Raw genomic sequence first — 15,905 nt, forward strand, 5'->3', positions numbered from 1 at the left:
TTAGGGGAACTTAAGTGCACTTTGCACTCACTTTTCAGGGTCTTGGGGAGGGTTATTTTGCTAACTCTCACTATTTTCTAATAGTCCCAGCGACCCTCTACAAGGTCACATAGGTTTGGGGTCCATTCGTGGTTCGCATTCCACTTTTGGAGTATATGGTTTGTGTTGCCCCTATCCCTATGTTTCCCCATTGCATCCTATTGTAACTATACATTGTTTGCACTGTTTTCTAAGACTATACTGCATATTTTTGCTATTGTGTATATATATCTTGTGTATATTTCCTATCCTCTTACTGAGGGTACACTCTAAGATACTTTGGCATATTGTCATAAAAATAAAGTACCTTTATTTTTAGTATAACTGTGTATTGTGTTTTCTTATGATATTGTGCATATGACACTAAGTGGTACTGTAGTAGCTTCACACGTCTCCTAGTTCAGCCTAAGCTGCTCTGCTAAGCTACCATTATCTATCAGCCTAAGCTGCTAGACACCCTATACACTAATAAGGGATAACTGGGCCTGGTGCAAGGTGTAAGTACCCCTTGGTACTCACTACAAGCCAGTCCAGCCTCCTACACAGCTCCTGTAAGATTTCTGCAACATCGGGGGCTGTGCATCCTCCAGAGTCACAAGGACTCTGTCTGCATCCAAATAGCAACAAGGAATTTCCCTTGGAGTGGAGGAGTCACTCCCCTGCATCCGCAGGCACCTCAAGACAACACGCCGGCTGGTGGATATTGATGTCCCACAGACGACGTAAAGGCTCTGCTCACAGGTGGTGGTTCTGTGGTCCTCTTCGCGTCTAATTTGTCTTCTGACCAACTTGGGAGATGGTGGACCCTTGCTGCAGCCACTGGAATGGAATCCCTGTGTACCACAAATGTTGGTCTTGCCAGAGCTTGTTTGCTCTTCCTCCAAGAGATCTTCAAGCTCCTACAAGCCCCAACCTCCAGCACTCTGCAACTCCAGTGATGTGGGACTCCTGCTTTGTTGTGCTGCTGAGACCTCCCTACAACTCCCTGTGCCTGCTGCCAGTGAGTCTCCTGTGGGAGCTCCTCCAACTCTGGCTGATTTTCCTTCCTGCTGATGGCCTGCCCTCACTCCCCTCCAAGGGTCGAGTCACAAGGACCCTGCTGGTCCTCTAAAATCTTCAATCTTCTTTGCATCAGTCATTGGATTTGCCAAGGCTTGTTGGTGGCCCTGCTGGCCACTGACCCTCCTGCAATCTGGCAACCAACGTGGGACAGCTTGTGGGTGACTCCAAGGATCTTCTGCATACCCCTGGAGTCCACAGCTGGACATCTTTCCTCACCGTCCTGCAGGAACTTCACCTCCAAGAGGGTGGGCATTGCCTACCTGCACCACCTGGACATCTCCAAGTGGTCTGGACACTGTCACCTTCTTTTTCAGGTTCTTCACGTTTGGAATCCACCCTTGGGTTCCACCGACCTGGTCCATGGCTCTCGACTGCAGCTGGACAATAAAGGCTTTCACTGACTTCAACAAGGGTTTAAGACGCCACTTCATCCCTAGGCTCCTTGGCTCCCTGGTGTAGGTACTCTGGTCTTCTGGGTATCCATGGGTGGGGGCACTCTCCAACCTTGTCTGAGCCAACTGGTTTCCTCGGGGTCCACTGGGAAGGGTCCTGAATCTATAAAAATCTGACCGCGATGGTCCTGTGTTAGCCTAAGAAACACCCGACTCGATAACAACTCTGCACCTGGCTTTCCTGTGAGATTTCTAGTACTTACCTCTGGTAATTTCCTACTCCCCCAGTTACTGGGATCCTAATACAACCTTCATTCTTATACCACTTTGTTAGTATATGGTTTGACACCCCCCTCACCCCCCCCCAACCATAGGGCCCCCATGTATTTCTATGCTTTTTCTGTTTGTTGTTAAGTGTATATTTTGTATGTTGATATCTCCAACTGGAGACATACCAATGTTAGTACAGCCTTAGTGTTGTAATAAAGAATACTTTATTTTTACAACACTTGGTGTGGTTCTTTCTTATGAACAGTTACTGACTGGCTATTGTGGTATTGCAAGTGTTTTATACTCACCCTAGATAAGCTTTAGCTGCTCACCACAGCTACACTTTAGAGAGCTTTTGCTATCTGGACACCTAAACACTATCACTAAGGGTTGCCTGGGGTCAGTATAGGGTGCCACACCGTAGGAGGACACCATAAACTGAGTCAGCCTCCTACATTAACCAACCAGAGAAGCGTAGGAAGATTTCCTATTACTGCCACTAATTGAAGGGAGATATAGTATACCTACAAGAAGCAGAAATCAGTTATAAAGAAGCTTTGACTAAGAGCAAAATGGGGCAGCTACCCTAATATCCAGGAATTCTGGCCTCTCAAATCATTACCTCGGAGCAGGACGACAGTTGGAAGATGGCTGATTACCCAACTTAAAGCAAAGAACTCAGAAATGTTTGCAATAAATATGAATGCTCCGAACACTGACATGCCTGTTTTCTGGTCGAAATTAGCTGTCAAGAAGGCACTGCTTTCCACAAAGGGCAGAATTATTTGGGAGGTGACTTTAATTTACCAATGGACGCTATTCTAGACAGGACTTCGGCATTTCAGTACAGAACCCCTAAGGCCCATAAAGCAATGCACTCATTTTGTACAGCGCACGAGCAAGCAGATGTTTGGAGGCTACATAATCCTCCCGGCAATGACCTATGCTTCATCCCCTCCCAACACACAATAGTTTCTCTAGTATTGATTACATTTTAGTAGACAATAAAATGTTATAAGACATGTGCTCCTCTGCCGTTGAACCCATCACAATCTCTGACCTTACAGCCATCTCTGTCTCTCTCAGGATTCTCCCCCCTTAAACTGAAAACCAATCACGGCGAATGAATACCGAAGTTCTAGAGAACGCAGAGGATGTACGGGAATTATTCCATGAGCTAGCTTTATTCTTAGATGACAAGTCTTTCTCGATCTCCTCTACAGTTAAGCTTTGGGATACCCAGAAATGCTTTTTTCGAAGTCCAGTGATAAGCCTTCCCTGGACATTAGCAGCAGATATCACAAACTATGAAATTCTATTCAGCTAGTCAAAAGACCCTTCTGTCCTGAAACAATTAAAGAAACTGAAATCTGAATATAATAAAATTGTGAGTATGCGTGCTCATTTATAGGTCCAGGCACAGAAAGGTAAAAAAAAAAAAAAATGTTGCATGAAATAAAGCCATAAAAAAACTAGCTCTCTACTTAAAATTCAAGACGAACTCCACATTGATGTCTATTAATAAGGAACACTCTGGTTCCACCAAAAACAAAACAAGAGATATTCTCAATATCTTCCAACAATTTCATACCAACATATAATCCCCCCTCAATTTCTGCTCCAGGGGATATCTGCCTATATTTCCTTCAGTAGCTACCAATACGAAACTTCTCTAATGAGGATAATTTGAGATGGAATGAACCAATAGAATAGAGTGTTAGCCGGAAGGCAATTAAGCTCATTCGATCTGGGAAGGCACCGCAACCGGATTGCTTCCCCAAAAGTTTTTACAAAAACTTTGAACCTATAATTAGAGTCCCTTTAGAGAACGTGTTTAATTACTTTGCGACAATTGGGGACGTATAGTCTACTGCTGCAGAAGCCACTATTGTACTGATCCCTAAAGAGGAAAAGGATCTTTGCGACCGGGAAGACACCACAACCGGATGACTTCGACCAAAGTTTTTATAAAACCCATTTAACCTACAATTACAGTTTCCTTAAAGAAAGTGCTTAATGACTTTGTGACCACGGGGAAAGTATTGTGTACCGTTGAGGAAGCTACTATTGTAGTGATCCCTAAAGTGGGTAAGTATCTTTCAGACCCAAAAAAATCCTATTACCTTAGTAAACATGGAATGCCAAACCTATGCCAATTCTTAGCATCCTAACTCCCTCTGTTAATAACAAAGCTAATCCAGCCTTTTCAGATGGTATTTGTCAAGGCAGGTTAGGAAGTTATAAATTTTATCAGCCTGATCCCCCAAATTTATATCATGGTGGGGTCGACTGGAACCCCTGAAGAAGGTGTTGATGCCTCTAGTCAATTTGTTAACCTAATTTGTCCCCAATTCGTCTTTCCTCTCCTTTCTTCGCCACAACAGGCAAAAACTTGCTCTATCTTTCTTTGGAACGACAAATGGGCCAGAATGTGTTTCAAGAATCTCTGAGCTCCCACCACTTTGGTGGCTGCAATCTTCCAGATTGGTTCAATTACCATACTGCATTCCTAGCTGCTTAAGTTATCCGATGGTTCAGCCTGCACCCCGCAGAAGCCCCACCTTGGCTTAGGATCAAAAAGTATATTAGCTGTCCCTTCCCATTATCTGCAACTATGACTATGTACCACCACAATTTTGCCCATTACCACGTCATTCTAAAGGACAGGATTAAAGCCCTGCTGGCCTTAGATAAACTTCTGACCTACAACATCAATAAATTCCTCTCCATTTCTTTATGGAACAATAAGCAGCTCTGGACGCCCACCTCCTCAGCTATGGTCGAGGAATGGGCCAAAAAAAGGCACTGCCCTCATCTCAGATCTATACACAACCATGAAGCACCTGTCCTCAGCAGTTTTACAAGGGAACTATGCATTATCCAACTTGGAATTCTATCAGTTCCTGGAGCTCAAAGCAAGAATTTCTAATAAACTAGGCCCACTGCCTCCCACCCCTTTTTTTGCCACTCTCAAGCATTTTCAATCAGGTGGATATGTAGCCTCCAAGTTCTATAACTTAATTTGTGAGGTTGCCACCCTACCAACATTCAGCCTGGTGATCAAGTGGTCTAGTTACTTTACTGACAAGGGTATAACTCCACTCCCGGAAGACTACTGGAGTAAGATAGGATCCTCTTTGCTTCAGGGCAAAATCTTTCCTTCGCTACTGCAAACCAAATACTTTCTGTTTCACTCCCTGTATTGGTACCCTGGTAAAACGTTTTTGCATGACATATGTACACAGGTTTTAATATTGTAATGATTTTGGGTAACAATATAAATGCTCTTGTTTCTATACTCTCTAACACTGATAAACAAAGTGGAATGTTTTAATCTAGATGGAGAATTTTTCTCTTTTTGTAACAAACTAAAATCAATAAAACGTTTGAAACAAAAAAAATTGTCTTGTCAAAACTGAAAAGTTATATGCACGCAATTAAAAAAAAAAAAAAAAAAAAAGTGCTCTGGGATACCCAAGCTTGAGAAGAAGAATACCCAAGCCTGAGAAGCATGAAGTCGCATAAATGAAGGTAGAAAATATAACCAGCTGTCCCTCAAAAAATATCTGCTACACAGCAGTGAATTTCGAGGCACAGAAAATAGTGAAAAAAATAAAGCGACCGGAAACATTACTTGTCAAGTATAAAATATTGAACACATCGAGTGAAATGACTGTACGTTTATGTCAGTGACACTGGACGTTGAATACGAACAAGGGACGAGCCATCCTCTACTCAATGGCTGCAAAAATAAACTAAGGGTCAAATGGTCTCTCTGGCACAAACTGCCACCGTGAGGCATACTGGGATAAGGGATGTCCATGGGCAACCTTAAAGTGGCTGTGCTGTTTTTTCTCTGTAGAGCGTGCATGCCTAGATTAACGTTCACATTTTATTTTTTTCTCTTTATTAAACGGAAATAACTAAAGGCAGCAACACTTGCTGAACACTTAAGTCATTTCTTGCATTTTTAAATGTAGTTTCGGGTTCACTGTTTGCACTTTTTAATGTTTTAATATAAATGCAAAAGTCTCTACATATTAACTATTTTTAAATATATAGACTTTTTTCTCATTCTTGGGTTTAAAAAGTGTTCCGAGATCCCCACAAGTGGGCAGAGTTTTCTTTTTTACACTTTGTTTATTGACATTTATAGATTTTTCACAACAGTTTATGTATAACATTACAAGCACAAATCATTATTCGTTGGCAACCAAACTAATACATCTGCCGAGCAGCTGTGAACATAATTGCGGATAAGTAGGCATGTGTGATCATTCATCGTGAGCACACATGGCTAGAGTTATTGAGTGTTTGCGAATATTAGTTAGGATTTCTTGAGATTAAAGTGTTTACAGTCGGAACCTAACAAGAGAGTGATGATGTATAGTTCATCATAGGAATTTAAACAACATTCCATTTAATAAATATAACCAGCCAACAAAAAAGCAGAATAAAAAAAAAGTAAACACAAAAGGTTTATGAGAAAATGTTTTGAAATGTCTAACTTTAATCATAATGAAAAAAGAAGAAAAAAAGGAAGTCGTGAATAATGCTTTGGAACTCAGACGTTTGATAAACACTAAGCAAGCTCTCATCTGAATTCAGTAATGCTCAATTGTATGTGAAGTTTGTTTGGGTTTTAAATAGACATGTTATTCTCAATTATAGGGAAATTCAGCTTTCTTAATAAAGGGTTACAAGTGCAAAGAAATCCTAAACTGATAAAGTCCCTTAACTCGAACCACTCAAAACTGAAGTTCTTCATTATTTAATTATTTTTAAATGGACTTCCGAGAGGAAATGTCCAAATGGAGAAATAACCTTCTTCCCTGCTCGCACAGCCATGTTGAACAGTACAAAGAAAGGAATAAGACTCATTCCATGGGACCTATTTTTGTATGAAAACAATAAGCATGTGAGGTTTCTCATCACAGTGTATTTATAACAGCTGTGAATGTCTTAGAATATTCAGTTAAGTTTCCTTGCGTACCTTGCATTTGAAAAATTTACTTTAGATCGCCCAATATGGACATACCGAAGAGAGGAAGACCGTAGGCTCCTAGATGGAGTGTATAGGAAAATCAGTTTTCTTAAGAAAGTTGGACCCCTGCCATGTAGGGCCCTGTGAACAATGCAGAGTGATTTAAAATGAATCCGCTCCTTAATGGGGAGCCAATGGAGAGTCGAAATGGCCGGTTTAGCAGAGGAATATTTTGGTAGTTGAATAAGAAGCCTGGCTGCTGCATTTTGCACTCTCTGCAGCTTCTTTATTACGTAAAGCGGAGAGCTAAGAAACAGAGAATTCCCGTAGTGAAGCCGGGAGAGAATTAAAGTTTGAATAGGAATTCTTCAGGCCGTGGAAGGGAGAAGAATAAGAATCTTCCTGAAAGCTCGTAGGAGACCAAAACAAGTGGAGGAAACTTTATTGGCTTGAAAATCCATGGTAAGCCGAGGATCGAGCCACACACCCAGACTCTTAACCTGAGTTTTAGGAGGGGGAAGGTTGTTAAAAGTATCAGAAAATGATGAAAGAGGAAAGGCAGGGGGACCATTGCCCAGGACCATAACTTCCGACTTCCCGTCGTTAAATTTAAGTTTGGATTTAATCATCCAATCAGTGATATCCCTCATACAGCAAGAGAGGTTATCCACAGACGAGTCTCCAGAGCTGGAGAGGGACACCACTAATTGCGTGTCGTCTGCATAAGTGACCAATGAGAGGTTGTGGGGGGCGATCACTTTAGCTAACGGGGACAAATAAACATTAAAAAGAGTGGGACTAAGAGAGGAGCCCTGGGGGACTCCACAGGTCAATGGGAGAATATTAAAGAAAAAAGTGCGGTCCAGAACTTGAAAGGATCTACCTTTGAGAAAAGAGGAGAGCCAGGACAGAGAGGATCCTCTTACCCCTATTTCTGAGAGTCTGCAGCAAAGAAGATCGTGATCGACCGTGTCGAAGGCTGCACTCAGATCAAGCAGGACAGAAGTTGCCGACCTTTCCAACTACTGCCCCATTTTACTCTTGCCATACCTGGCCAAAGAATTGGAAAGGCTAGTCAACGCCCAGCTCTCTCAGTTTTTGGAAATAACAACCTTTTGGACGTGTCTCAAAGTGGCTTTACACCTAACAATTGCACAGAATCTACTCTGGTGGCGGTAGTGGACAGAATCAGATCCAAGGCAGACCAAGATAAGGCAGCTGCCTTGATCTTATAAGATCTGTCTACTGCCTTCAACACTGTGTCACATTCTCAGCTAGTTCACAGGCAAGTTGGATTGCACTCTATCACTGGTTTGGAGTATTTTGGTAGGACAGATCTCATTTTGTTCAGTTGGCCTCATTTAAATCTACTCCCCTCCGGTCTAACTGCGGGGTCCCAAAACGGTATTCTCTTAGTCCATCACTGTTTAATATTTACATTGCCCCTTTGGTGAGTATCAAGTCCTGAGGCTTTGAGTTATTTTATTACGCAGATAACACAGCTTATTATCTCAACTGATGAGAGTCAGCCAGGAACCCGTGAGAACCTACTGGGTTGTCTCATCGAGGTGGCCAGCTGGATGTGGTCACATTGTTTGAAATTAAACGCAGAAAAAAAAAAAAAAAAAAGTCCTGCTGTTTAGAGGGGCTGATAAAGTGCGGAACGACACCTGGTGGCCTAACCCTCTTGGCGTGGCTCCGACACCCAAAAGAGCAACCAAGATTTTGGGATTTGTGTTAGTCAACTCTCTTTCTATGAAAGATCAAATGAATTTGGTTTGTGGGAGGTGTTTTGGACTCCTACACATGCTGAGAAAGGTATTTCGATGGATTCCAATATCCTGGCATAGGACTATCACCCCAGTGCTCATTATGAGCAGACTGGATTATGGCAATGCCCTCTATTTATTGATGGCCAATTACTTGATTATTTTGCAACTCATAAAGAACGAGGCAACAAGACTAATCTTAAGCAACCCGAAAAGAAGATCAGCCTCTGCCTGCCTCAATTTGCTGCACTGGTTTCCAGTGCGGAAAAGAACCAGGTTTAAATTACTCTGCTATTTTCATAAGGCACTGGCAAGTAGCTTTCTAATAACCCACAAGAGCGTTGCGCTCTTCTTGTCATGCATTAATTCGTAGTACACGAATCAGGAATGCCAGAATGGGTGGACGCTCTGGAATTCCCTACCTCTTGAAATTTGCCTAATGGATGATCTTCTCGCATTTCGTAAACGCTTGAAGACCTGGCTTTTCCCCCTTTAGTTACATTATGTTTGCTGAGCTTGTGTGGGTTTGGTCCAGCGCCGGGATGTTCCTCGAGAGAAGATGGTTGCGCTTTACAAATATCAAAATAAAAACAATTAAAAGACGCAGAGGAACAAGGGGGTCCAAAGACGCAGAGGCGCTGAGGGGGCCCAAAGATGCAGAGGCGCTGAGGGGGCCCAAAGGCACAGAGGCGCAAGGGGGCCCACAGACGCAGAGGCGCAAGGGGGCCCAAAAAGGTGCGGGCGCAAGGGGGGCTCAAAAAGGCGCAAGCGCAAGGGGGCCCAAAGACCTGCAGGCGCAAGGGGGGTTCAAGACCTGCAGGCGCAAGGGGGGTTCAAGACCTGCAGGCGCAAGGGGGGTTCAAGACCTGCAGGCGCAAGGGGGGTTCAAGACCTGCAGGCGCAAGGGGGGTTCAAGACCTGCAGGCGCAAGGGGGGTTCATGACCTGCAGGCGCAAGGGGGGTTCATGACCTGCAGGCGCAAGGGGGGTTCATGACCTGCAGGCGCAAGGGGGGTTCATGACCTGCAGGCGCAAGGGGGGTTCATGACCTGCAGGCGCAAGGGGGGTTCATGACCTGCAGGCGCAAGGGGGGTTCATGACCTGCAGGCGCAAGGGGGGGTTCATGACCTGCAGGCGCAAGGGGGGTTCAAGACGCGCAGGAGCAAGGGGGGTTCAAGACGCGCAGGAGCAAGGGGGGTTCAAGACGCGCAGGAGCAAGGGGGGTTCAAGACGCGCAGGAGCAAGGGGGGTTCAAGACGCGCAGGAGCAAGGGGGGTTCAAGACGCGCAGGAGCAAGGGGGGTTCAAGACGCGCAGGAGCAAGGGGGGTTCAAGACGCGCAGGAGCAAGGGGGGTTCAAGACGCGCAGGAGCAAGGGGGGTTCAAGACGCGCAGGAGCAAGGGGGGTTCAAGACGCGCAGGAGCAAGGGGGGTTCAAGACGCGCAGGAGCAAGGGGGGTTCAAGACGCGCAGGAGCAAGGGGGGTTCAAGACGCGCAGGAGCAAGGGGGGTTCAAGACGCGCAGGAGCAAGGGGGGTTCAAGACGCGCAGGAGCAAGGGGGAGTTCAAGACGCGCAGGAGCAAGGGGGAGTTCAAGACGCGCAGGAGCAAGGGGGTTCCAAACACACATGTGACTGTGGGACCCAAGACACACAGGCATAAGAGCCCAAGACGTACTGGCACAAGAAACACCAGTGCAAGGGTCCTCAGTCACAGAGGCACAAGGAGTCCCAAGAAACACAGGCACAGGGGGGGCCCAAGGCACACAGGAACAGATGTCAGGAATCCCAGGCAAGACAGCTAGGAGAGACAAGTCAGTGGAGGCGGCACAATATTCAAGATACACATACAAAAACACATTCAAATAATTTCAGACAGGCACATGATCAGGAAACCGGTAGGGCCAGTAGCTGGGGAAGGGAGAAATTGTCACAAGCAGGGGGGGGAAGTGTGAGACTAACAAGGTAAATGGAAGAAAATTACAAGGTATCAAATCAAATCATTAGCATTTATAAAGCGCGCTACTCACCCGTGCGGGTCTCAAGGCGCTAGGGACAAAGGGGGTGGTTATCGCTGCTCGAACAGCCAGGTCTTTAGGAGTCTCCGGAAAGCGGAGTGGTCCTGGGTGGTCCTGAGGCTGGTGGGGAGGGAGTTCCAGGTCTTGGCCGCCAGGAAGGAGAAAGATCTCCCACCCGCCGTGGAGCGTCGGATGCGAGGGACGGCGGCAAGTGCGAGGCCAGAGGAGCGGAGGGGGCGGGTGGGGACGTAGAAGTTGAGGCGTCTGTTGAGGTATTCCGGTCCCTTGTCGTGGAGGGCTTTGTGTGCGTGGGTGAGAAGTCGGAAGGTGATCCTTTTGCTGACTGGGAGCCAATGCAGGTGTCTCAGGTGTGCGGAGATGTGGCTGTTGCGGGGTACGTCGAGGATGAGGCGGGCTGAGGCGTTTTGAATGCGTTGCAGGCGATTTTGGAGTTTGGCGGTGGTCCCAGCGTAGAGGGTGTTGCCGTAGTCCAGGCGGCTCGTGACGAGGGCGTGGGTCACGGTTTTTCTGGTGTCGGCGGGGATCCAGCGGAAGATCTTGCGGAGCATGCGGAGGGTGAGGAAGCAGGCGGAGGACACGGCGTTGACTTGCTTGGTCATGGTGAGAAGGGGGTCCAAGATGAAGCCGAGGTTGCGGGCGTGGTCTGCGGGGGTCGGTGCGGTGCCGAGGGCCGTGGGCCACCAGGAGTCGTCCCAGGCGGACGGGGTGTTGCCGAGGATGAGGACTTCAGTTTTTTCCAGAGTTCAGCTTTAGGCGGCTGAGCCTCATCCAATCTGCGACGTCCTTCATACCCTCTTGTAGGTTGGTCTTGGCGCTGGCGGGGTCCTTGGTGAGCGAGAGTATAAGTTGGGTGTCGTCGGCGTAGGAGGTAATGATGATGTGGTGCTTGCGTACGATGTTAGCGAGGGGGCTCATGTAGGTATGGCGCAGGGCTGCACATTGTAACAGAGAGAGATTGACATAGCAACACCTAACAGCACAATTATGCATTACCCAACCACACCGTATATCATCCTTACCAGTTTTTAAATCCATCTACATTATTCAACCCAGAATCAGAGGCTCGTCTTCAAACATCTAGTGATCCTCAACCACTGACTATATTGGCATAACAAGGTCACACATACGGAAGAAGCGGGCCATACAAAAATTAATTTACAGCTGCAAGGTGAACATGCAGACATGCATATACTGACACATGCATCATTTACCTGTCAAACTCCACTGAGTAGATGAGAATGAGGTAGCGCTTAGAATTCAGAGTTGAGGATTTTGGCCCTGGAGCATGTCGTGTTGCAACACCAACCTTCCTGTTCCTCAGCAGTTCCAGGTCAGTGTATGTGAGAAGGTCAAGGGTGACAGACTCACTGCTCTACACGAGATGGAAAAAAGCATAGCTTAGATATATACAGTACACACAAGTTAGGAGAAAAGGCACATATTGTGCCCTCTTACCTACAACCTTACATGTCCATCATCACAACCTTCTTAATCAGTACCAAACTTTTTTTCTTAAGAAAGGCTTAACAAATCAGTCCCCTAACACCAGGATTGGAATTATAATGAAACTAATTTCAACCAGAAGAGAAGAATATACAGCTAACTTGATTCACACTAATTTAACAGGTCTTTCATCCCGTCGGGTGGTTTGGGGGCAACATAAGCCCTCCTAACAGTACAAGCAGTGGCGGATGCGACTGAAGGCCTGCTCCACATTGATTACCGTCACTACTCATGAGCCTCCAACTACATTGAATGGCCCTTTATTTTTGCAGTGCTAGTCAGGATCAACCTTCCCCTTGCTTCTGATCTTTAGTGGGCAAATAATCTTAGCCCCATTTTCTAGAATCAGAATTACTGGAATGTTCTTCGCTACAGTTCCTGTTGGCCTAAGCAATCAAACTTCTGGCAGAGATGATCCTTTCTGAACCCTTACAAAAGGGAACTTGAAGCAGGGGATGTCTGTAATCATATATCTCTCATTGCAGACAATTTTTAAATAGATTTGGCAGATCCAGTGACAAACGCCCACTGAATAACAAAACATTGAGTGACTAAATGTGGGGCGATTTTGGGCTGCATGGTGCTAGGACAATTCTTGGATTGACTGCTATACCAACAAAATCCTAACCCTACATTTCAGAAACTTACTTCCATATTTTGGAATAAAGATAATGAACACCGCTATATGTACGGATTAATATTTTTTTTAGCACCAGACTGAAACAGAACACAAAAGAGTGCACAGTATTTACTACAGCAAACATGGTTTTGAGGTCACAATATAGAGCACGGTACAGTCAAATAGGCCGGTTTGTTTCAGAATATATTAGCGGAGAGTGTGGCATGTGGCTTTGTAACACGTAGACAAATTTCACAGACGAGATTATTCATCCAACTATCCTAAGGGAGGGGGTTAGATCTGAGCACCTCCGCACATTTGCGTTATGGTACTTTTCTAGTTGTTGCAATGGGGATCGTCTGGTGCAGCCGAGGCAAGCACGGGCCATCTGTATGTGGATCAGTGCATCTTTGCAGTGAGGTCATGGCCCCTCTCACGGCCAGAAAGGTCACCAGTGGGCTCCATATGTCTCTAGGTCTCTAATTCACAGGCGTTAAGTCCCAATACTACTCTAATTGCTCTTGACAGTAAGCCGCAGAACTCAGCCAATGATTGTGTCGGGGTGCAATATGCCTACCCCAGATGACACCAACCCTCTGTTTAGCTGATAGCTGCAGAATTGCAGTGAGTTTGCAGACAGGTAAGGGCAGGCCCTTAACATGAACAAGAAAAGTGATCATTGGGGTCCATCTAGGTGCAAACTCGGGGACTGTCTCTATAGTGTCAAAGACCTTTGTCTAGAAGTCAGGGATTGCAGAGCATTCCCAAGCCAAGTGCAGAAAGGAAGCAGGAAGCGGGCCATAGTGTAGACAGCAAACACTCTCCATTAGGCTCATCCTGCACATCTTGACAGGTGTACAGTGGACTTTGTGAAACTTTATAAACAACAAAGTCTATAGTTGAGGAAAGGGCAGTGGACTAGGCACAGCAATTTCGCCGCTGTTCCTCACCAATGGTGGTATCTAGTTCAGCAGATCACGCAGTGCGGGCTGCACGGCATCAGTGAACATTAACCCTGAGGCATGAAATGTTGGCGGAGCAACGGGGAAAGTGATTCTGGCATAGTCTCCAAAATTGATAATTTCCCTGATATCAGGAGCAAGGTTAGTTGCCAGACTTCAGATGTATAAGGCACACTTCTCCAACGAGCTACCTGTGAGTAGCTCTCCTATGCGCAGCCCAGTTTATTAAACTAGAAGCTTTTGCTTGGTTGAAATATAATAATATGTATACCAAAATTGAGTGTGTACATTAGATAAAAAGTGTGTGTATTTTTGGAACTCGTACGCTAATATTTGAATGTTGAATAAAAAAAGGCCTAAATTAATATATTTAAAATTGATATTTAAGTAATAAATAGTGTAATATTGTGAGACATATTACTAATAATATTAACCTAGTGCCGGGAACACCATAGCTATAATGTATTAGAAGGTGTAGAGTTCATAGGTTCTTTGTTTAAAGACCAACGTTTACTAACACACACTGACTACATCCATGAACACAACCTGTCAACCTCGCTTTTCCTCCTACATGCTAGTATTACGCATTACGTCACTAAATACTGGGCCCCGAATAACACAGAACCACCTACACATGCACATGCACTGGTACACTCCATATATACTATAGGTCAAGGGACACATATGGTCAAGTGGCTGTATAAAGGACTGAAAACTCACCTATCCAAACCCCTGACGGAATAAAAAATCAAATGGGAAACAGACGTAGGAAGAGAGATATCAGAAGAGGAGTGGACTAACATACTAAACTACCCAAGCCAAATATCCCGTAATATAAGATTTACATTCATTCAATACGCTATACTTCACAGAGCATATCTTACCCCACACAGACTACATATCTTATACCCGGAACTGCCCTCAACATGCCCCAGATGCAGGGAGGAGGATGCGGGACTCACACACGTTCTAGAACTGCCACGCCATCTCTGAATACTGTGAAAATATAACCAACTCCCTAAATACACTAGCAGGGAAGACTATATACTGTAAAATGGAGACATGTATACTGGGAATGCTCCCGCGTCCCCCAAAAAATAAAGTTCTCCCTAGATGGATAAACCTAGCACTCCTATTGGCTAAACGCCTACTGACTAGGAGATGGAAAGCCATGACAGCACCCACGGTGAGCCAATGGAGGGCGGAGGTAATAGAATGGGGTAAAGCAGAAGGAGTTTACCTTAGAAGAGAAGAAAATGACGGATGTAGGAAATACCCAATAGCCCAGGAATGGGATGAATTAGTAGAAAAGTTCATAACATTGGATAAAGGTGAAAATGGCGTGGATGCATCGCAATGATACCCATAAGATAATAATCACTAAGTACATAATAAAATAGACGAGACGCTCCCACCCCCCCAGAATTTGTTTCTTACTTACATCAATAATGTATAATAATTGATAACAGTCAAGAATGCAGCGATAGAAAATCTATCCTCAACACCAAGATGTCTGATTAGTGGTCAATAGTTGGTAGTTAAAAATAATGTTCGATGTAAAGAACACAAGGTGACATACTAACTTGAACACGCCACCACAATAATGCACGTAGTCCACCATATATGACATACTGACCGTGACAGTTTAAGGACAAAAGAGTTGATATGTAAAGACACACAGAATGTAATAGCATATAATTCGGTTCAAAATGCACATGTAAAACAATATATGCCTTGTGTGCTCTCCATTGTTTCTTATATTTATGAAAACAATAAAATATGTTAAAAAAAAAAAAGCTATAATGTATTACCTAAGGAAAAGCATTAAAAACTGTCAATGTATTTTTTTACATTGCTGTTGAGAACCCTGCCTGTTGCACTGAGGTGATCACTGCTAGCAATCTTGCAAATATTGGGCAGTAATGTAATATTGTCTGATATGTTCACTATTACAACACTAATAACGTTAGTAGCTCAGGATGCAATTCATTGAACATAAGTAGCTCCTTTTATCGAAAACGTTGGAGACCCATGGTATAAGGTGATCGTCTACATAGATGGATACTAGGATTGTTTGGGGAGTGCATTCCAGTCCACGCTGAGAGCAGTCGCGGCTTGTGACAATGAGAAGATGCAGGCGCAAATAAAAATGTAATTAAAAAGAAAGAAAAACTCTTACTTGCTCCACCTCGTGCTGCTCTTCTGTCCCTCGCTGTTCCAGGCTGCAGGTACAGGCTCCTAGCCTGCCCTGCGGCCAATCCTGACGATG

General features: G+C 44.8%; 1 protein-coding gene across 1 annotated transcript in view; it reads right to left on the reverse strand.

Moving 5' to 3' along the window:
* CCDC61 (coiled-coil domain containing 61) overlaps positions 1-15,905 on the reverse strand; it is a 637,121-nt gene that overhangs the window by 528,170 nt on the left and 93,046 nt on the right. The window contains exon 4 of the mRNA XM_069207713.1: positions 11,764-11,924. Within this exon, the coding sequence (XP_069063814.1) occupies positions 11,764-11,924 (161 nt within the window). The remainder of the gene's footprint in view (positions 1-11,763; positions 11,925-15,905) is intronic.

Source organism: Pleurodeles waltl, chromosome 9, assembly GCF_031143425.1.
Source record: "Pleurodeles waltl isolate 20211129_DDA chromosome 9, aPleWal1.hap1.20221129, whole genome shotgun sequence".
In the NCBI taxonomy this organism is placed as follows: domain Eukaryota; kingdom Metazoa; phylum Chordata; class Amphibia; order Caudata; family Salamandridae; genus Pleurodeles; species Pleurodeles waltl.